This window comes from Curcuma longa, chromosome 5, assembly GCF_044706935.1.
Source record: "Curcuma longa cultivar G26 ecotype Majalengka, Jawa Barat chromosome 5, ITB_CL_G26_1.1, whole genome shotgun sequence".
Lineage (NCBI taxonomy): Eukaryota > Viridiplantae > Streptophyta > Magnoliopsida > Zingiberales > Zingiberaceae > Curcuma > Curcuma longa.
This window is the reverse complement of record NC_133865.1, coordinates 7,972,981-7,996,526: the sequence shown is the minus strand read 5'-3', so window position 1 is coordinate 7,996,526 and position 23,546 is coordinate 7,972,981. Positions and strand designations below refer to the sequence as shown.

The 23,546-nt window shown below is 37.7% G+C and overlaps 1 protein-coding gene and 1 pseudogene across 1 annotated transcript; one reads left to right on the top strand and one right to left on the bottom strand.

The window, feature by feature from the left end:
* The first annotated feature begins 10,577 nt into the window (after positions 1 to 10,577).
* LOC141829344 (uncharacterized) lies at positions 10,578 to 18,213 on the top strand (annotated as a pseudogene).
* A 2,777-nt stretch (positions 18,214 to 20,990) lies between these two features.
* Positions 20,991 to 21,669, bottom strand: LOC141830124 (uncharacterized). Its single transcript, XM_074717610.1, has one exon. It carries the CDS (start codon positions 21,546 to 21,548, stop codon positions 21,207 to 21,209), a length of 342 nt encoding a protein of 113 aa, XP_074573711.1. The 5' UTR covers positions 21,549 to 21,669; the 3' UTR covers positions 20,991 to 21,206.
* Between the last annotated feature and the right edge of the window lie 1,877 nt (positions 21,670 to 23,546).

The window sequence follows — 23,546 nt, the reverse complement described above, 5'->3', positions numbered from 1 at the left end:
TACAATGGGAAAATTGAATGCTGACATGAATCCAACGCAATAATCATTGCATTTCTTACTTATCGTCGATAGGATTTCTGTAATGCAGCAAAAGTCTTTCTATAGGAATCGGATAATAATCCGTAGTCCTTTTCAATGAAAAAGAAAGGAGAAAGAAGAAGAGTTAAGATCTTAGCATGTCCAAATGAAATCCAATCTTATCTTCTTCTACCAAAGTCTATCCTACATGAACCATCCAGTACCATAAAAGTCCTTAACGCAGTAGCAACTTATTAATGTTAACAATTTTACATATTGAATCCATCTAAACCGTCCTTCATACTTTAAGTATTACATCATTTAATTGAGATTAAATTTGTTAACAATAAATCGTTGTGTGTTTTAGACTTAATCCTTCAAATCAGCAAAGGCAATTATATTTACGTGGTGCCACATAAAAGAGATTATAGATGAGATTCATTTATAGGCATATAAAATGGAGATAATACTAAATCATGAAGTTGATTGATAAGAAATGCCGGAAGCAACATCTTTTCTTTAAAAAAAATAGAAATCAAAATCTCTTATAATTCATCTAAAAGGAATTCAGAACAATATTTTTATGGTCAATGAAATTATCTATCTTACACAATATCTATCAATGCTTGCATTTTTCAAGAATGGCAATGGTTATTAATCCAGGTGAAAGAAACAGAGTAATACTCTAGTGGAGATCAGAAAATACTGAATTACAGGAGAAAGAAATGGAAATTTGATCAGCTTTTTGTCGCAGTAATTAAGCTCCTTTTCCAGAGACTACACAATGAGGAACCTGGATATAGGCAAAAATATTTTAGTCTTAATTACAGAGGCTTTGCTTCCTTTGTGATTGAGCACTGATGAGCAGTTCCAACCACATCAGTTTATAGTCTCCTACTCTTTTCTTCAGTAAAAAATGGAATCTGATATTCCAACGGTCTCACACGATCGGACTCAACTATTTATGAAGAGGTAAATCGAGAAGTTGCAGTTGACTATGACAGGGCAGGGTATTGTTTCGATTTCGGCAAGAAATTACAATTGACACTTGACCAATTTCAATAAGTTTGTCTTATTGTAACCAACTCAACTATGCCTGGGCATAATATAATCTCCTACTCCCAAGACATATAAAATTCATCTGATTTGATGGATTAAGGCCACTTTGGTATCCTTTAATCACTCCAATTGAATTGAAAGGACAGACAGTTGATGCAAGGATGACACATGATAAGTTACATTTCAACATATCATAATTTTTAACTCAAATATCAAAACGAGGCATGATCGATCGCTAATCGAAACTCTTTCAAACCTTTATTTGATCTAGGTAAAATCTATACCGATCCACTTTCAACTCCATCTAACATCATTTAGTACTTCGTCCACGGCTCTGAACTTATTTTTTACTATTTATAGTAATTGTTTATTTTTAAGATTTTTTTTGATATTTTTGATTTTCCAAATTAGAGTTTGGTTTATGATCTATTTATATGCATGTTTAATCATTCACTATCAATTTGATTGATTGAATTTTTTTTTTGGTAAAATCCTAGAGGCAACGTCTTTCTCTTCATTTTTTTTTAATTCTAGAACTTGTTTTCTTTATAATTCTATTTAATTTTTCACCTTCAAAATAATTACTATTCTATCTTATGTCACAACTAATAATACTGCATCGACATAGATTCTTCACATCTCTAATTTGGTAGTTGGAGTCTTGGAGAGTCACCATTAGCAGTACTGTTCTTGCGGTACCCAAACACCATAGGATCAACTTGATTTCTTGAAAGATTGATATCAGGTGACAAAGAGATCCTCAATACATTAGCACTCTCAATCGAGTTTCTTGGAGGTGGAATAGGGCAAGACCTCATTCACCCTGTTAAAGCAGTCGCTAATCAGTAATCTATCGAAACTTAATCTTTACAGAAATGTTGGCACAAGATTGCTCGATCCAATTTATCCTACTTATCAAAATGCTACAAGTCCTTCATTCGTAGACCGGTAAACACTAAACAATGTACATGATTAACCGACCTCTCCTTCCGTTTTTCAAGGAATCGGGCCAATGATGCTTTCCGAGCTTGAGGTGCCGCTGGAGACATATTTCCAATCTAATTAGTCACTTAAAAACCATTAACAAACTAATGAAGGTACAAGCTTGTCAAAGTAAAAATTTGATGAACCAGTTAAACCAGGCACCCATCAGCAAAAGCAATACAGGTATCAAGTTCACCTTGGTGCAAGAGTTCCAATATTCATATGAACAATAATGAAACTCCTCCATAATGTTGCTGATTTAATGAGGCGACTGCCATAGATGTAGCACCATGAGCATCGCGAAACTTGAAGAAAGGGTAAGGTGAGGCCACAGGAACGCTTTCGGTTCCACTCGTCCGGCAGGAAGAAGGACTAAAGTGGCCTGCAAGTAGTGATCTGAGGCGGATGATCGTGCAGACTGAATGATTTCTGAAAGAAATGTGAATGTGTCAGTTGATACATTCGACAAATAACTTGGAAGATTATGATCCTTACTCTGCTAGTAGATTTACACACCTGCTGTGCCAATGCAAGGGAATTAGGATGATTAGCCTCATAAGCATTAGCAACTTTTTCATAGGCTTAAATGTGAGGGAGGATAGTATAATGAAAACCGATTGAGTTTGTTTCAATGTTATGGGTTAATATGCCTCCGTCAAGAAAGTCATGATCTAGTCCAATTGTCAGTGATATGTCAGAGGTAAAGTCCGATCTCGTGGTCGACTAGCTCAGATCGATGCCCAACTCCACGACTAGCTCGACTCATCATCTAGCTCGGCTTGAGGCCCTGCACTCTAAGCTCAAGCTTTCATTATATTCCTAGTTCAACAACTGCCCGATTTCTTCCCTCTAGCTCAGTTGTTGACCTCCGACTATTCCCCCTGATCAACCGCCCGAGTTCTCCACTGTAGCCCAGTGATTAAGTGGCGGTTCGGCTCTCTGATCAACCGACTTTGTTCCCGAATGAATCTGTCGTAGCGTCCCACTCGGTACTTCACTGGCTTTACTCCTGAATGAATTCGTGATCTCCTATCTAGAGTCGACCTCTCCGTTGGCTCAACCTCTCCGATGTTGCGTTTCTACCCAGACCGTCGTCAAAAGAACACATGCAATGATATAATATTTGATGACAACTCATCTATCTCATCAGTATAACATGATTAATGCAGTATGGGTGATTAGACCCGTAACTACCGCGGTGATAGGATATTCTCCTTATCAGCAATAGGACATCTCCCCCAACGACTCCATATAATGGTCCCACTTCTTGTGAGAAAAGGTACGTGCACACGGGTACACACAATCAACACTCTTCATCTCCATTTCTGGTTCTTCTTCTTCTCCATCTCCGGTTCACCGTCTAATTTGAGCATCGGAGCGGTTGAGCCAGGACATCCACCCTGGCTTCCATTCTTATCTTCCTTCTCTTTGCAGTCTGACATGAGTTCTATCGTCTGCAAATCTTGTGTGACTTCATCGATGACTCATCCAAGGTGATTTGAAACAATCCTCTTGTGCAGCCTTTTGGGGAATGGACTGCTGCAAAGCAAAGAAGGTGCCTTCTTTGTAAGAGGCCTCTGCCTGGACAAACCTATTCAGTTGTATGTGTAAAGCAATTACACAAGTTAACAGAAATGTAATACCATTGGTCTCGACTTGCAAATAGCAGGCAATAGGACACACAAAAAAACAGTCAAATTCTTTCTGAAAGAAGAATTCTTCATTAAAGAACAGATTCGGTGCTTAGTCGATAATTGAGAACATAACCAAGTAAAACAGAGAAACATCCATGCTGTTATACTGCCTTTGACCAACACTGAGAAGAAAAACAACAGTTCAGAGAAACAACAAATTCTCCAATTACATTAAGACAATGACCTTCATCTCAAACAGGAAGGTGGAAACAGATCACGGCTAGATAAATCTGAAGTCCAATATGCAAAACACCTCGAATAGAAAAGGCCGTCCACAACTAACCTAAGTAGATAGAAAAAATAAGTGTGAAGAGGAAATAAATGATGTAATGGAAAGAATTTAAAGGTCATTTTTGTGAGTACTTTTTTATATATTTTATTCGCTCACATTGTTCGTTAATTTATTATTTTCCAATTGGCGCATATGGCCGAACACCTGGCGCGCCTCGCAACGAATCGACGAACTCGTTTCCTACTCGTCGCCGACGGCGACGGCGCGGTCCAAGATGTTCTTAAAAAGCCACATCGGGCACTTCGTCGACGGCCAGCGCTCGCTTCCCTCAATTTCGAGATTAGTTTTTTTTTTTTTAAAGGTTTACTCATCTGCTTAATTCTCGCTGCGGAAGCAGAGGGGAAGCGGAAGGAGAAGGAGTGGGGGGAAGGAGGACCTGGAGGCAATTGTGGCCAAGGAGCGGAGGGTCTTCACGTACGAGGCGTTAGTGGCTGCCACCTGCAAGTTTATATAGCCCTAAGCATAAGCTCGGGGAGGGCGGATTCGGGCCCGTCGTCTTCAAGGGTGAGTTCGGGAATGATGGATATGATCGGTGCAGTGCAGGGGTGGCTGCAGGATGGGCACGAGGTGGCGGTGAGGTGAAGCGGCTGGGCCTCGCGTTAAGGCAAGGTGAACGAGGTGATGCTGCAGCACAAGAACCCTACTGCACCCACGGCAGCGACAAGCTCCTACGTCCGTAACGAGAGCCTCGACAAGATCCTCTTTCGGCAGTAAGCAAAACCAATATCCAGTCATTTTTTTTCCTTCTAAATTCACATTGCAATTTTGAATTATGGCTAGAAAATCAATATGAAGATTTCGATCCTGTTTCTCAGAACTAATTATAGATTGAAACAAGGTGATTGGTGAGCAGGAGATAATGATGGAAGAAGGCGCAGTTGAACTGGAGTCAGCGGTTTCAGGTAATCAATGTTGGCATGTAAAAGGGTCTCTTACATTCTTGCTTTCTCATCTTAGATCCATTAAATTATTTAAACAAATCTAGTATCAGAGTCATGTACACCAATGGCTTCGACGAGCTCCCTCCAAATATTAGAGTTAACTAAAGACAACTATAGAATATGAAATATATAAATGGAGGAGTAGATGAATAGGATTTTATGGAAACTTACTATACTATAACCGAAATAAGCGATGGCAATAAGCAAACTCTTAAAGCGATGAAGAAAAGAGAGAAGAAGACCATATTCACTATTTATCAAGGAGTAGATGAAACTACTTTTGAGTTGATTGCTTTAGCAGCAACATCACAAGAGACTTGTGGGATATCAAAGACAACATATGATGGAGTAGATAAAGTAAAGAAGATTCATCTATAAGCCCTTCGAGCTCAATTTGAAACACCACAATAAGAGAAATCAAAAATAATTTTTGATTATTTCTCTCGAGTTATCTCTATTGTTTATCAAATGAGACAAAATGACGAGGAGTTAAAAGATGTTCGAGTTGTAGAAAAAGTCTTAAGATATTTAGACTCAAATTTCGTATTTGGAGAAGATGACTTTTTATGTCCCTTCAAGCATGTATTGAAGAAAAAGTCTTAAGATATTTAGACTCAAAGTTTGATTTCGGCTGTGGCAATCAAGGAATAAAAGATTTGGAGAAGATGTCTGTGGAAGAGTTTATAGGATCCCTTCAAGCATATGAAAAAAAAATATTGAAGAAAAGTGAAGGAAGATTTTGGAGCAAGCACTCCAAGCAAAATTATCATTCAAGAAGAATGAATTATACATAAGAGGTCCTCAACAAGGAAAGTCTTCTACATGGAGAGGAAAAGGTGGTTATAGTTCTAATTTTAATGAGCACACTCAAAATCAGAATGATAGAAATGAAGATAATAAAAAAGGACATGGACATGGAAGAGGTCGTGGTGGAACCCGAGATCAAGATCGTGGACGAGGTAGAAATATTGGATGGAGGTATGATAAAACTAAGTCTCAATGTCGCATTTGCAAGAAGTATGATTATCACTATAATGAATGTTGGTATAAAACTAATACTGGAGAAGAAATAGTAAACCTTGTTAATAAGGAGGTGGATAATGAAGGATCAGTATTGTTGATGGCATGTGATGGGCCAGAATTTGTCCAGCCTATTACATGGTTCCTAGATACAGGAGCATCAAACCATATGTATGGGAGGAAAAATTTTTTCACAAAGCACGATGAAAGGCAAACGGGCAATGTTACCTTCAGAGACCTCTCACAAAGGCCAATTAAAGAAAAAGGTGATATTATATTTGAATTGCAAAATGGAAGAAGGTATGCATCTCAGATGTTTATTATGTTCTTGATATCAAAAATAATCTTTTGAGCATTGGTCAATTATTAGTGAAAGGATATGATATACAGATAAAGGACTTGGCTCTTAGTGTTCGTGATAAGAGTAATAATCTTATTACTCATATTGCAATGGCAAGAACAGAATGTTTCCACTGAAATTGAGCATCAATGAATTAGAGAATTGCTTCAAGGCAAATACTATGGATAGTTCCATTTTTTGACATCTTCGATATGAGCATCTGAATTTTGAGGCATTAAAACTACTTTAAAAAATAATGCATGATATTTGGATTACCAAAAATTGATAGTTTAAACCATCTTTGTGAAATATATGCTTTAGAAAAGCGTGCAGCGGAAAATGAATACGAAGCAATGAAAGAAAAATATGTACGAAAGACACAAATGATTTTTTACTTCGTTCGGCTAAAATCACTCTACCAGACACAAACTCTGGTAGAGTAGGCGAATAAGTACAATCAAAAGTGACAACCCCACACTTTTGATTTTAAACCTGTAAGTGCCGAAAATAAATATAAAAAACTTCGTTACCCAACACCAGAAAATTATGGATGCGCTCGGATGTTGGGGTGATCTTCTGGCAGAGGTTGGGCGTGGTCGTGTCGAAGCTCGGGTCGCCGCAGAAGAATGACGTTGGTCAAGTTCTGTGATTCATGCACTGACTGCAGCTTTATATAGACATTATCAAGTTTATCTAGATCTGCAAATGTTTAAAAAACTGCAAAACTTGATCCACACTTAGCAGTTTATCTTATCCAAGATTAAAAGATAATTTAAATAATATATATATATAAATTATTTTTATATGAATAATTTTTATCATTTAATACAATGGATAATAATAAATAAAATGAATATTCATGCTATTTAATTTTATCCTTCTTAATTTCAGATTTACAAAATGAGTAATAATTAAGATTAATTTTATTGAGTTTATTTGCAAAATTAATTTAGTCCATACATCAAATAAACTCTATAAAATAACATATATTAAAATATAAAATATTCTAAATTAATTAGATCCTGTCAATCCAAACCAGGATCTAACCAGGACTCAACTTAGATCACCCCAGTGGGTCTAAGTTGGACCGCGCCTAAAGTCCAAAATTGGACTCGTCCTCACTGGTTCGCTCCTCTAGTGACTTACCTCACTTACCTCGTGCAGCTCTACTTGACTTCTTAACCCACCAGGACTTCCTGCCAAGGCTCAACCACCCTGGTCTTTCTGCCAAGTCTCAACTAACTTGGTCTTCGGCCAGTTGTCAGGCTCCGCGAACCCAACTGGACTTCCTGCCAGGGCTCAACCACCCTGGACTTCAGCCTGGTGTCTGGTTCTAAGTCTTTCGACCCTGCACATCTAGTTAAAGAGGTCAAAAAATAACAACCTAACTTTAACCACTTTGTCATACATCAAAATCTGAGTTTGATCATTAGTGCAAACTGCACCAACAATTATATATTCACCAATTCACAGTGCCTCAAACACCACAACAAATGATGTTTTAAAAAGGGAAAATCGAACTATTCTAAATATGGTTCGATGTATATTGAAAGAGAAATATATCCCAAAAGAATTTTGGGAGATGTTGTTGCTTGTGTTGTATATTGATTAAACAGGTTTCCTACTAAAAGAATTGGAGATATCATCCTAGAGGAAGCTTGGAGTTTACATAAACTAACAGTGAATCATCTTATTTTTTTTGAGCATGGCATTTGCAAAAGTACAAGAAAAAAAGGGAACAAAACTTAAAGATAAAAGTTAGAAGTGTATTCTCTTGAGCTATTATGAGAATGTTAGCGAGTACAAACTGTACAATCTTATAACTCAAAAGCTCGTGGTATCAAGAGATATGGAATTTGATGAAGAACAAATATGGAATTGGAGCAACAACAATAGTGACGACATAAAACAAATCTTATTTGAAGAAGAGAAAGACAAACAAGGAGAGAGTGAAGAAGTATCATCACCCCAATAAGTTAATACTCTATCAGAAAGTGATGATCCAAATAGTCATCCAAGACATATATGACTCCAGCCAAATGATTGATATCGATGTTGATTTTAACAACTTATGTCTATTTGCAAAATATAATCCTATAACTTATAAAGAACCTCCAAAGATGTAAAATGGAGAAAAACAATGGAAGAAGAGATTCATACTATAAAGAAAAATAATACATGGGTGCTCATTGCATTGCCTCAAAGACACAAAGCTATTGGAGTCAAATGAGTATTCAAAATAAAAACAAATGCAAAAGGAAAAGTTGAAAGGCGCAAAGCAAGGTTGGTTGCTAAAGGATACAAGCAAAAGTACAGGATTGACTACGAAGAAGTCTTTACACCAGTAATTTGTCTTGAAACAGTAAAACTACTCATCACTCTTTCAGCTCAAAAACGATAGAAAATATATCAGATGGATGTAAAATCTAGCTTTTTAAATGGAAATCTTGAAGAAGAGGTCTATATCGAGGAACCACCGAGTTTTATCATCAAAGGGCAAGAAGAAAAGATATACAAATTATATAAGACTCTTTATGGACTTAAACAAGCCCCTAGAGTTTGGAACTCAAGAATTGATGGACACTTTATAAAAGAATGTTTCACAAAGTACCCCTACGAGCATTCTTTATACCTGGAGAATAATTTATATGGAGATATCATGCTGGTATGATTTTATGTGGATGATTTAATTTTTATAGGTAATAATATCTTCATGATTAGATAATTCAAGCAATCAATAGAAAAAGAATTTGAAATGACAGATTTGGGATTGATGAGAGACTTCCTTGGCTTTGAAGTACAACAAAGAGAAAAGAGAAATCTTGTACCTGACATGTACAAGATTTGATATATTATTTGGAGTTAGTTTGGTAAGCAAATATATGGAAACTCTAAAAACTTCTCACTTATGTGCATCTAAGAGAATTCTTAGATATATAAAAGGAACAATTGGTTATGGACTTCTCTATTCATTAACGAAAGATATGGAGTTTTTTTGTTTAAGTGATAGCGATTTGGCGGGAAGTTATGATGATCGCAAGAGCACTACTGGATATGTGTTCTATCTTGTTAATGCTGCTTTCACTTGGTCTTCAAAGAAACAATCAATTGTTGTTCTATCAACTTGTGAAGCGGAGTATATTACTGTAGCCTCTTGCATTTGTCATGCTATTTGGCTAATTGCAACAAGAGATTAAGATCTTCAAGATCTTAGATTGCAACAAGAAGCTACAATTAAGATCTATGTTGACAACAAATCAGCAATTGTCTTAGTCAAAAACCTAGTTCATCATGAAAGATTCAAGCATATCGATACTCGCTTTCATTTCATAAGGGAGTATATTAAGTCAAAAGAAATAGAATTGCTCCATGTGAAGTCAAATGATTAAGTAGCTGATATATTTACAAAGTCTCTAAAAATAGAAGTTTTTCAATACTTAATGAATTTATTAGGAGTTCAAGGAAGAATAAATTTAAGGGGGACAAATATTGACATGTAAATTTATTTCAAAGTCAAAGATAAGTTGACTTCTTCAATGAAGTAGTTAAAATTAATTTGAATTTCATAGACTCTTTATCAACTATGTAAAATTTAATTATCTTGTTAAGTTCAATGATAAAAATTATATTAGAAAAAAATAAATTTTAATTATTTTGTGTTTAATGATATGATATATTAATTATAGACGAATGAGGCTTAGGGTATTCTCTCTTCGTACTTAATTCCAACAGGGGTGGCCCGGTTGCTACTGTACCTGCACTAGGATGAGCACACCACCGCCGGGACGCCAGCAACATTCTGCTGGCGAGTAGTGGTTGCTGAAGATTGCCGGCTATCTAATAATTTTAATTAAAATTATCATTTTAAAAAATTAATTATTTTTACTTTATAAAAATTGTATTTTTTAAAAAAGAACACTTTAATCGAGATCAGCGAAGAAAGCCTCGAAGTTTCTAAGTAGCTGACTTGCAGTGTCACCCGAGCTCAAAGCGTTTACGAAATAGACTGGGGCCCACAGCTTGCCCACCAGTACCGAAGACGGTAAAGTTTCGCGTACGAACAATCGTGACGAATGGACAAACCAAGTCGTGCAGCTGCCAGGCGTCGGATAACGACAGTCTTTGTTACGTTACCTTTTTCGCCCGGTACATGCCGGCGATATATTAAAGCATTTAGCGCTGTAATATTAAAAGCGGTTTTTTGGGGTCGATCGAGGTGGCGACGTGGACCGAAGCGAGCCGCGCTTCTCGTGCTTATTAAATTCGTCGGCGACGTCGTGTTCTTATCTCCGCCCTAATAATTATCCCGCTTGCTTCCTCCGCCAGCGAAGAGCAGGAGCGAGGGTTTCGCTATTGCACCGACAGTCGAATGAGATTTCAGGTGATTTTAGCAAATATGTGTTGCCTGTTTCCTTATGCTGATGGATTCGAGTTCCGTTTCAGGGTTGATTTCTGTAGGTTTTACTCTTTCGTTTCCAGTTTTCAATTTGTTTTTGGTATTTGCAATGGTTCGTGGCTTGTGGAATTCCTCAAAGACGCCGTTGACCTGTGAATGTACGAGCTTTTTGATTCACTAGGGCGTTAGATCGGTGTTTGTGAAGCGAGGGTGTAAGTCCACATATGTGCAGGAGTCTGTCGTTGTCGTCTGGCTATGTATTCTGTGTTAAAGTTACGGATTTGTGTACTCGAGTCTAACTCAAGCCGAAGCAAGCTGTTCGGGAGTACTGTATCAGTTTTGTACTTTTTCTTAACATGATGAGTGAAAGTTGAGAAACAACCATTGATCTCATCATATACAAGTTGGTGGCAAATAGTTTTGATTTTCCACGCTTCAAACTGTTTCCAGCTGCCACTGAACCTTGGAAAGATGGATCAAGGAACAACAGTTGTTGTTTTTTCTTATTGCACTTACGAGAATTCTTGTCTCGTCCATAGAATATTAGGTATCGAGATCTAGACTGAGGTTAGGACGTCATACTCGGTGAAGAACTTAAAGATCTGGTGGCATGGCTAGTTTTATACTGGTGCTATCACGATCTGTTGTGTTAACTGATTGTTCGTTCGTTTCTTCTAGGCCTTAGAGTATATTTTCTAAAAGCTCCAACATTGAATATGCTTAGATGTCCAAAGCTTTCCATTGTTATACGAAGTGGTATCACTGTATTGTTATACAAAGCATGTTTATTGTAATAAAACATGCAATAATCTAGATAGTTCATTCTCCTAAGCCAATGATGTGCTCCTGATTTCATGTGCATCATAACATAATTATTTGGTGCTTTCCAATGAGTCGTGCCTTATTATTGCTCATTCAATAGTTTTTTTAACATGTCTAGCGCCACAACCATGTAGATTTAGCAACAAATTGTGCTCTAGGTTTCATTTGACTGATAAAATTGTACTAAAGCTGATTTTTAAAAGTTAATCAGTCAGTCAATCTGATTATTGTTATGAGGTGTTGGTGAATCAGCAGGATCTCTATTTTGTATTATGTCTTTCTTTCCCAACATTTCTTGTTGAATCTAATACTGTCAATAAGTTAGTTTCTTACATGGATAAAACATTTGTTTGATAATATTGTTCTTCCACGCTCTTATTGAATCATAAAACCTGTGCTATTTTATGCTTGGTAAAAGAGATGAAGGTCCATCATCATGACTCATGAATACCTTATATTTTTAATTAGTTCATACGCCATTGTAAGGTTGCAAGATTTCATATTTGTGGTGTGGAGTTGATGGGTATAATGGTGGCAACATTGATTTTCCTATGGTTAGAAGCATTTGATGATGAAATATCTTATTTGTCCATTTCATTTCATAAATTGTATAGTGTTATAGAGGAAATATATGACCTTTAAGTATCAATATCAGCTTGCTCCATTAATAAATATGATGGTATTAAATAAAAATATTGTTTTATATATTTTACATGTAAACACTATTCCAAGTAAGATAAAAATATTTTCTTGAACTTTGTGATTCATGGTGTGCTACAATTCCCAAGTTGGAAATCACAAAAAATGGTTCATGGACATAGCTAAATGTGGCAAACTTGATTGAGATAGTTCTGGAGGCTTGCACTGATGCATCTTTTGTCAAAAGTGTTTTTTGTTCATGATTTCTTGGTACTTTACAATGATCATTATAGCTAGGTTAGTCTTGGGAAAGTTTTATAGGTTTTTGATGCACACAGTGAATTATAAATAAGTAATTTGTCAATCAAGAACTTTAATTGTGCCTACCTTGTTTGTGTGATTTTATTCCAAATACTATTGAATAGGGATGACAATTTGTCCCACTTCAGTGGTACCTAAACCAATCCATTTAACTGGGAACTGCCTACTTCCTAGTTGTATTAGAAAAAGTTGCCCATAAGTGAGGTGGGCAGTAGTACAGAGAAATAGCACATACTTCCAGCTACCTTGCATACAAATCTAAAATTATTATTTTTGTATATATCTCTAATTTTCATGGGCATTTGAGGAAACAGCATATTACATTGTGTTTTGATATCGTAATACTTAGACTCTTCTCATCTACTCCATATACTTATGTAAGATATAACACTCGGACATTGAAATCCCTACCAATCATGTGTGTAAAAACTTTTAGAATCTTCTATGTGCGTCACATGGATCCACACCCTTGTTGGGTACTTGTACTTGTATATGAGTAATATTGGTTGAATTAGTACTTGAATTTGACAAATTCAGGAACGAATGAAGTATTCATGTCTCGTAGTTTGTTAAAGAGTATGTGATGCGTGTAATGGTAGTTAATCAAGTCAGAAAGAGGTCCCTAAGACACTGGTGGGAAGATTGACTTAGTTAAGGCTATGGAGGAGGTTGCATGCACTAATTGGTAATCATTTTTACTGCAATCGTATTGCAGTGTCATCAATGTTTATTCTATCAAAGCCTCAACTTGAATGAGATTTTGCATACTCTCATTTTTCAACAAGCACTAGTTATCCATGAGATCGGTTAACATTCTCTTTCCCAATGAGCTCACAAGTTTGGCAGAGTCTCATTTGTGTTATACAATCCATTGGTGCAGGACACTAATGAACTTTTAGCACATATTTTTCTCATTTCAACCCATTCCTTTTGCTCCATTGGATAGGGATGGAAATAGGAATGTGTATCTTTCTCCACCTTGCCACACCTCACCTTATTTCTACAATGGATGGGAAGTTGATTCACCATCCCTTTTTTAACCCTAACTGCACACCTCTATTTTGTTGTAGAGCATGGCACTAATAAACTTGCAGGAGTTACTTTTTTTTCTCATTTTGGCCCATTCCTTTTGCTCCATTGGATAGGGATGGTAAAGAGGAATGTGTATCTTTCTCCACCCTGCCATGCTGACTTACCTTTCTTCTTGTAGGATGGGTGGGAGATTGAAACACCATCCTTGTCTCTAATCTCAATCACATATCTCTATTTAAGCATAAAAACGATATACTTGCAGTTTTATGGAATTGTAGACTATGAAAATCCATCATTATACTAGCTTGGTGTAGCAGTTTAATTCATTTATTTTACATCTAGATTGTTAAGCCAGATATTTCATGATAGTGGACTTCTAGCTGGTTCATCTGTCGCTCACTGCTCACTGATAGAAGTTATTAGATCGAGTTGCTTTTATGTAAGAAATGATACACTACATGAAAACGCAGCATGATACACTACACTATATGGATGTGAGACTCAGGTCTATAGTGTATCATGCTGCGTTTTCATGTAGTGTATCATTTCTCCTTTTATGTGCACACTGGATCGTTTCATGAAATTCAATGTCAGACTGTTTTAAGATTTGTCTCGGTGGTTGTGAAACTCATGAATATTATTCAAATGTGCACATTGCTAATTGATTACTTTCTGAACTTGGATATTATTTGGTAATCAGAACAAATTTCAAAAGGAAACAACAATAATGTGAATCAATAAACAGAAACACATATTTGAAAGTATTTCCATGAACATTTACATTGATGTACACACACTCACACATATATCGACACTTATTCTCTCTTATCTAAAAATTCATGGATCACTGTTTCAAGTCATTGTTTATTGCTTCTCAATTTAGTACTTTCAGATTTTCTCTTTTTTCTCCTTTTGGCTGAACATCCCAATTACTTTTATTTAATTGTCCATTTCAACAAATGTTTTCTTATATTGATTAACATTTATCTTTACCTCTTTGCCCACAAGGTAATGAGATACACTAACTTGTTGTTTGTTTCATTAGTTAATGCAAAAGAAGGCAACAAGCTCGAGGTAGCAGCCACATAATTTGTGGGAAACTCTACTTGCATAACTTGTGAGAAATTCTAGCTGTGAGAAACTCAAACCCTTGCATGTTTCTTTTAGCACTTTGAGTTAATATTTGCAAATGTAATAACAATTTATTTTGCCTAACTTTATTTTAAATTGCTTGCCAAATTTCATTTTAGATTACTAAGAACTTCCTATTCAATTCAAAAGAACCCTCAGTTTGATTGTTAGTTAGCAGATTATACTTTGCTACATGTTGGACATGGTTATTTTTGTAACAATTAGATCTGTGTTATTCTCTCTTTTTTTTTTAAATGCGGAACTCTAATGCTAGAGACTAAAGAAAATATTAGGCAATGAAAATATAATTTTTTAGAAAATATTAACAGTCATATAATTTTTCACAGATAAGATTTACGTTGGCATCCTCGAGTGAGGACCCCTCCCAAGACTAGGGAGAGTCACCCTTTTGGCATGATAATTCCAACAAAACACCCCTCTTACCAAACAATCGACAAAGCCATTGAGATTCCATTTAACACATCCATGCATGGCAGCCATAAAGCACAGAAGCAACACACTCATGAAGTTTAATAATTAAACAACAATACTTTTTAGAATGGAAGCAATTGAAACATAATCCAACTAATTGTAATGTCTAATGTGGAAAAATACAAACAGATTTCATAAACATAAAAGAAAATGCGAGAAAGTAAACAACAAGAAGTGGACATAGAACTCTCAAGTCGTGCAAAAACTTTAACTTCTGCAGCAGAGATGTCTAGGAGAAAAAGGTAACTGTGCACCTAACAACTTGATCCAACAATCCTATTGCTCACCTTGGCTGGCCTGGAGCTATGTGTATAAGGTTATTGTTGTCATTTTGTCATGTACTGAGATCCATGTTCTGAAGAAGAGAATAAGAACTAAGAAGTTAGTATGAAGGTTTCTTTATTTAGTATCAGTAGGTTATAGAAACTTGTTTCTTAAGATGTTAAAACTTTACAGTTTAGAAATGTAAATCGTTGAGTTGACTGGATTGTGTGCTCTGTGATGCAAACATTGATGTGGATGGCAATTTTTTTACGTCACCAAAGCTTATAAATATAATATTTGGATTTTTGGCATCTGATGAAAGGATAGGTTGGTGTGTTAATATTTTTCATTGTTGGCCATCTGACAGCCAACATCAAAACAAGATTTGTATGATTAACAACCATATAGTGTCAATTTGTTGATTTTCTAAATGATGCATTTTCCTTTGCTCTATGTGATTATGAACTTTTGTAATTATATTTGCTAGAATTATTTTTCTTCATTTTTCTGTCATGAATGTTTCAAGAAGCCTCTAAGCAACCATGCTTGATGTTCTGTAGGCTATGTGAGCATAAGTGTGAGTTTCTTGCAATTTATGCAATTGTTGCCTCAAGCTCGTTGCCTCCCTTTGCCAAAACTGTAAGTATAAATAAACAAAAGGTTATGTTATTGGTGTCTATGGTGCTAGATTTATATTTTTGCAAGTACTTCAAAAGGTAAACATCCTATAAGGTAAATTACATCTTTATTTGTTGATTCAATTGTCGTGCACATAAATGAGAACTACAGAATAATGGGGAAAAATGATCTAGTCGAACGACCTCAAATTTGGTAACATAATAACATTGGTTGGTGATGCATTTCCAATGAACATTAATGCACACTAACAAACCAGAGCAACATTAAGAGTAGAATTGTTCATTTTGCAACAATTCCATTTCAGCAATTAAGTGTTGGTGTTTTGTTGCTAATGCCAATAATTACTATTGAAAAAATAGTTTTCGTAAATTTGTTGACAAATATATTTACACTCTATTTTCTAGTAATGTGTTTATCTGTTGTTCATTACTGTTTCTCTCTTTTTTTTTTTTTTTTTTTTTTACAAATTACAATGGATTTTGCTTGGCTTGCTCATGTTGTTACAAAATCACAGCCAACGTTTTTCCTATTCTTAAAAGTAATGGTTTGGTTATAATAAATTAAAGTTGAATCATAGTGCACACTTATTTAAAGCTGAAATTTCAGTACGCAAATATTTTTATTTTGTATCCTTCAAAATAATCATACACCAGATGGATCATATTTATCATGCTCTCAAATATCATAATGTTAATTATCATGATAGCCTTGGATCTTTCATTGAAGGGAATGATGATCATCTAACCTTCAGTTTTTAGTTTTGCATCCAACCTCCGGATCTGTTAGCATATGGCACTAAGTCATCGACTATACTTTTCCTTCAATATCCGGATTGCTACGCATAAAGAAAACTTGAGAGACCAAGTTTGCACCATTTGGGAAGGTATTTTCTGGTTGTTCTTTATGGAGGTATTATATTATTTACATCAATAGTGGTTGATAATTTTGGTAATACATTCCTTTAAATGCAAAAGAGATAATATCAAGTAAAGATCGTCTTCTTTGGTCGTGGAAGTAGTTTAGTTGTTTCTGTCAGACTCAAAAACTCATCAATGCACGATCAGATATGTTGCTGGATAGTTAACACCTGGCAATGGCCAAGGAGGTCTTCATTCAGTATGCAAACAGATTCCCGGACAAATCAGAACTGGTCCTTGTTTGTGCCCAGATTGCTGCTGGTGGTGGTCATTTTCAGATCTCTACTGAAGCCCAGTCAAAGGTTTCCGATATTCAAAATATGCCTGCAACTCTTGCAAAGCTGGTTTCATTTCAAGCGCTCATGGGTTTCTGGAAAAATGCAATCTGAGTGGTGGAAGAATGACTGCAAAAAACAGAGTCGATTTGATCAATTCAGGAAGCTGCAAATTTCAAGCTCAATCATGGGCGAAATGATGAGGCCTTACAGTTATATGAGAAACTCGTCAAGAGCTATGGGCATGCTGAGGCTCTAGTAGGGCTTTTGATGACTTATGTTTGCACTGATTTTGAGATGGTTGAGTTATACGACTAACTGTTGAAGCAACTTCCTGGTCTCCAATGGTTGAATGTGGAGAGCCTAGAAAAGGTTTCCACTGCAAAGCATGTTGAAGGTCCACAGACGGTGAAAGTAGAAGTGGAATCCCAAGGGGATTTGATCCAGCGAATCTAGGTCCATCTCCAGATCCGTGGTTACCAAAGAGAGGTCAAGCTATAGGCCAAGAGGAACGATAAGAGAAAGCCATATATATCAGTTCTCAGGGAGCTGTAGTCAGAGAGAAACAAGATGCTGCTACTCCAGCAGCTACCACTTCCTCAGCCTGTAGTGGTCCGACTTCTAAACCAAGCCAAGGATCATCTACAGCATCCAAAGATGGATCGTCCCAAAAGGAAGGCAGCTACTGAACGTCCAAAGCCTTCCAGCAAATCAAAGTAGAAATCTAGTTCTTAATTTCATCAAAAAAGGCTGTTGTTACCGAGCATTTTGAATTTTGCTCGATTTTGAATTTTGTTCAATCATAATTAAATGGAGTGTAACAGAAAGGTAATATTATTATTAATACAACTATAATTTTGTTTCCAGAGTTTATGGAATTGATTCTGTTGTATACGCTTGCATGATGATGCCCTCGCTTGCACCATCTGAATGTATTTTTATTTATTTATATGATAACAATCATGTGATACTACCTGCAATTTGATTCCGGAGAATCATCTCTGATGGCTTACAATATTCTTTGAGAAAACCCAACTGCTGAGAAAATCAAATTAGTTTTTTTATTTGACATGATAAAAAAAATCAAATATTCTTCTCTATTATCTTTCAAGCTACGAGTCAAATCTAGGTGGCACTACCTCTGTTAGGCGATTGCAGTTGATCGACAGTTGGCGGTGGTAAGCGCTCTATGGCCCCGGCGGCAACGCTGATTTAGTGTAGGCTTGAATTCTCTGGTACAGAAGAAACCACCAATCAGTAAATATAAATATAAAATATATATATATATATTTTTATTGAGTTCTACAGCTACCTCCAGCTCCCTGCCCACAGGTGACAGCCACTGAGGGCGACCCACCCCTTCCCCGGCCATAGGACTTCGAGCCACCAGCCGTACCTGTTCGGCTCGAGGCTCTCAGTCTCCGGTCCCCTCCTACTTGACATCGGGAACTCCCTTTCTCCTCTACTCAATTCACTTCCCAATTCCGTGCCTGGTAACATCATTAACTCCCATCAATATAACTCTACGCGCACCACCACCACAGTCCACCACCACCACCTCCTTCTCTCTCTCTCTCTCTCTCGAGATGAGTTATCGTGCGTGTGCGTCACGCGTGCGAAGAGGAGGAAATAATAATAAGCTAATGATGATGACACAGATAGAGAAGCGGAGGAAGAGCTAACGGGCAGAAGCAGGTACGACAAGGTGGAGCGCGGTGGAATTGAGGTCGACCAGCCTGCCAATGCATACCCAGGTGATGAGTTCATACTTTCATACATATAGTATTCCCTCCGCATCACATGACTGACAACCAATTTATTACCTCCACCCAAAAACAAAACAAAAAAACAATTAATTGACGTTTTGGCTGATTGATCCGTGGACGATCGGCACGATGATCATTTATTGCGGGAACGAAGCGAAGGAATCTGTGTTTGTCGCAATAAATGACCGTCTCTGCTCTTGCGTTTGTACTTCTCTCATGCTGCGCTGCTCTGGACTAGCTCCTACGCTTTATGTTTCCACTCCTCTTAAGGCCGACGTCTAAGCTTCTTCGTCTTCTACAAGTCACTGAGAGCATCTTCCAGCTGAAACCGAGAAAGAGGCATGGCACGATAGATGGCGTGCACATTGTTTGGAGGTGAGGTTATGGGGAATGTTGTCTGGCTCGAGGTCTTCAATGGCCACCGTATATCTACGAAATCTGCTTCATGCAGGTGAGTCGATCCGAGTTTGTGCCTAAGTGACCTCGGACCAGGCTTCATTCCTCTTAACCAACATTTTTGCCTCCATTTCACAGTTCCCTTCGGCCAAAGATTTTGAAGGCAAAGTATAATATATTTACGTATGGATTTTGTGTATTCATGCATTCTTGTTGCAGTTTTGCAGTATATATACGCTTCTGGTTCTCTGCAGCTTTAATCTTCATTCTTACAGTATAGATGTTCTTTCTTCTTCTTCTTCTTCTTAAATTATATATTTGGTTACTCCCCTACTTATTTATGCACATGCATGCTTATCTTTAGTTTGATGTTCTCCATATTGAGCTCACTGAGCATACACCAAAGCATGCCTCCGTGTCTTCTTCTTTCTTGTGATAATAGTAAATCTCGTAGCTCTTCCAAAAAAGTTAGTGACTGCATGCTAGCTAGTATTCAATCAAGAGCTTAAATGCAAATCATTTGCATCATAAGCTCCAGACTCATTAATATTTTTCTTGGAATGCCAGTGAAGAAGGAGAAGAAGAAGAAGAAGAAACACGTAACTGACGCGATGTGACATTTTAAGAATTTCAATTGCAGTATCTACATACTGAAAACTTAGCTCAGTGTCATGTTCTGAGTTCTGACCCTGTTTTGTTACAATATTAATTAATATATATATATATATACAGGAAATGCATGGAACCAGGGCGCCTTTCTCGCTGCCAAAGTGTGTTTGAATGATGCATTTAATGCAGGCACTGTGCAAGTACTACAGCAGCTCCACCGCCAAATGAAGCAGTACTGGGGTTGCATTTAAGGAGAGCTGGAAAAGGAGGACATAAAATTTGTGTTGGTTTGAGCAATGACTTTGTTTGCATTGCATTAATAGAAAAGCTCCGGCGCAGTGTTTCAGCTGCATATCTGCTCTAGTTAATAATAAACATGCATGTGGTCCTCTCAGTTACTGTGCAATGCATGACAACCCATCATGCAGTCTTCCAGTGTGCAATTATATGCACGGCCAATATCTTTTTGCATATCATTTTACTACTCGATCGATGTTTAATTTTTTAAGATGTTCAAAAGGTGTACATATCTTTATTTTATTTGGTGCATGCTTTTAAAAATATGTTTGAAAGATCTCATCTTTAAGTTTTGATTATAATAAATGAGAATCTGAGAGAGAAAGAAGAAGAAGAAAAAAAAGCTCTTTTTGTTTTTTATTTCAGGGACGAAATTCAGAGTAGAATAAATTAATAGAGGATGGAGAAGAGTGCCAAAATCGCACGCAGGCATGCAGAGAAGTCAGTGACAAGATACTTCAATCGATGAAGTATGCGATCGCCGGGTGCAAACGGCAGGCGGAGCGACGTACGGGTTTGAGCTTCGGCTGCGCGAGATCGAGGAGAAGAAAACGACGAGATCGAGGAGGGCAAAAGGGTGAGGCAGAGGCATGAATGCACCGCTAATAATGCAAACAGTGGAACAGCAACAGCGAAAAGATGGAGAGACATGGATAAATTATTGGCATCGAATCTTCAGTGCGTGGAACCCCCAAGCACAAACCAACACGCATGCGCCAAACACATCCAGCAACCAAAAACGAACTCTTCTTCCTCATCGAAGTCTAACCTAATTTAAGCATCAGATCACAGGCGCGCAGGCAGAGATCCTTCCTTATTCACATCTAATATGTATCCTAATCGATATAATCGATTAGGCGGATCAAGGGTGGACCTTGGACTTGGACGAAGCGAAGGCCGATTTCATGGCGGCCACCGCCGAGGCCATCGCCGCGTCCGTGTACTTCTTGGATAGCGGCTTGCCCGTCTTGTCGGTGGGGGAGTCGGCCTTGGCGGCCTCCATGAGGGAGTGGAGGTAGTCCTCGGCCTCGCGCATGGGGAACTCCGCGGCCTTGCGGAGCTCGGCCTCGGCGGCGGGCCAGGAGCCGTAGGCTTCCTGCTCGAAGAGGGCGAGGAGGTCGTGGATCTTGGAGGGATCGAAGTCGTCGCCGGCCAGGAGGGCTTGGTCGGCCAGGAAGGAGAGCTGCGAGAAGAGGGCTTCCATCGCCGCCGCCGTCGTCGTCTCTGCTTTACCTCGTCGATCGGTAGGTCGGTGGGTGGACGCAGATTTGTGTCGTTCGAATGGTATAACTGATTTCCTCGACACTGCGAATAATTGAGCGCGGATCAGGCGTTGAGTCGCGACCACGATTCGTCGGGACCGGACCAATTATAATACGACGCGTCGTATAAATCCAACATGTAATTGGACCCGTACTAGATGTCCAATCTTGCTTCACTATCTGTTTTTTTACTATCTGTTTGTTTAAAAAATAATAAATAATAAATAAATAAAATAACATAAAATTGTAGTTCATGTCCCCCTGGTGCTCCCTAACATCACCATGCATGTCCCCCGTCTGCACGGATGAAATCCATTATCCTTCTTCAGATGGCTAAATCTTGCTTCCTTCTGGTCTCTAACTTAGAGTTTAAACCAGACGCCTAGACTGAAATATAGATGGAAAACAGAGACTGAAAATGTAAAAAATAAAAATAAAAAAGGACCTATGGATCAGGCCCGCTTTAAGGCGTAGGCCATTAAGACCTATAATTAGGGTCCCAATTTTATTAGGGCTCATTAGGCCAATTTATTTAGGAAATGGCGACCTCAATGAGCACACCTCTGTAATTAATAATTTATTTATTTATTTATGTAGTGGAATTATGTAGTGGAAGTTATCCGTGGAACGGGAATAATTAAAAACAGTAGCTCATTTAATTATAATATTATATGTCATATTTTATAAAACTTAAACTCTTTCTTTTTCAATGTCTCAAAGGCCAATCGTGATCTCGTAATTTTTCACTTTCTCATCCGTGCTTCATTTCTTCCTCATTAGGAATCCCGTATGTTTCTCCTCCCTCAAAGATCATACTCTCATTCTCCTCCCTTATTGGTAATATTTCTTCCTCACTTTTTTTTTCCTTGATAAGAATATGAATTAGAAAATTTTTAAAGCAAAATGCTAATATTTTTAAATATCAAATTATTATTATAGTTTTAGTATGATGATAAATATTTGCACGTCAAAATTGGAAATTCCAAATTTCACTAATTATATTATGTAATTTAGCATGATTCATAGATATTTATATTGATTATGTTGGATTGCAATAGTGCAAATATAGTCCCACATCTAAAACACATGAAAAAGATCATGGGTTTAAATGATTGAAGATATCTCTATTGGAATGAGATCTTTTGGGTTGAGTCCAAGAACAAAACCATGAGGGCTTAGACTCAAAGTGGATTATGCCATTGTGAAGATATTTTGATTCCATCGGTTCCAACAAGTGGTATTAGAGCGAGACCGCTCTTCATCGGATTAACCACCGGAAGAGTCATGATCCAGATCTCAACCTTAAACAAAGGAAGTGAGTGCTCTCGTGTCTGAATCAAAGGGATCAGACACCAGACAGAAAGTCCTAGTTGCGACTAGGTAGGAAGTCTTGGTAGGTCGGGTGGATCAAGGGGCAGAAAGTCCTGGTTGCGGCTAGGTAGGAAGTCATAGTAGGTCGGGTAGATTGAGGGACAGAAAGTCCTAGTTGCGGCTATGTAGGAAGTCCTGGTAGGTCGGGTGGACTAAGGGGCAGAAAGTCCTAGTTGTGGCTAGACAAGAAGTCCTAGTAGGTCGGGTGGACTGAGGGGCAGAAAGTCCTAGTTGTGGCTAGACAAGACGTCCTGGTAGGTCGGGTGGACTAAGGGGCAGAAAGTCCTAGTTGTGGCTAGACAAGAAGTCCTAGTAGGTCGGGTGGACTGAGGGACAGAAAGTCCTAGTTGTGGCTAGACAAGAAGTCCTAGTAGGTCGGGTGGACTGAGGGACAGAAAGTCCTAGTTGTGGCTAGACAAGAAGTCCTAGTAGGTTGGGTGGACTAAGAGGCAGAAAGTCCTAGTTGTGGCTAGGCAAGAAGTCCTGATAGGTCGGGTGGACTGAGGGGCAGAAAGTCTTAGTAGGTCGGATAGACCGAAAGGCAGAAAGTCCTTGTTTCCTGGTGAATC

What these genes read in the sequence shown, in the direction of transcription:
- LOC141830124 (XM_074717610.1), bottom strand. Translation starts at nt 21,548, where the DNA reads ATGGAAGCCCTCTTCTCGCAGCTCTCCTTCCTGGCCGACCAAGCCCTC.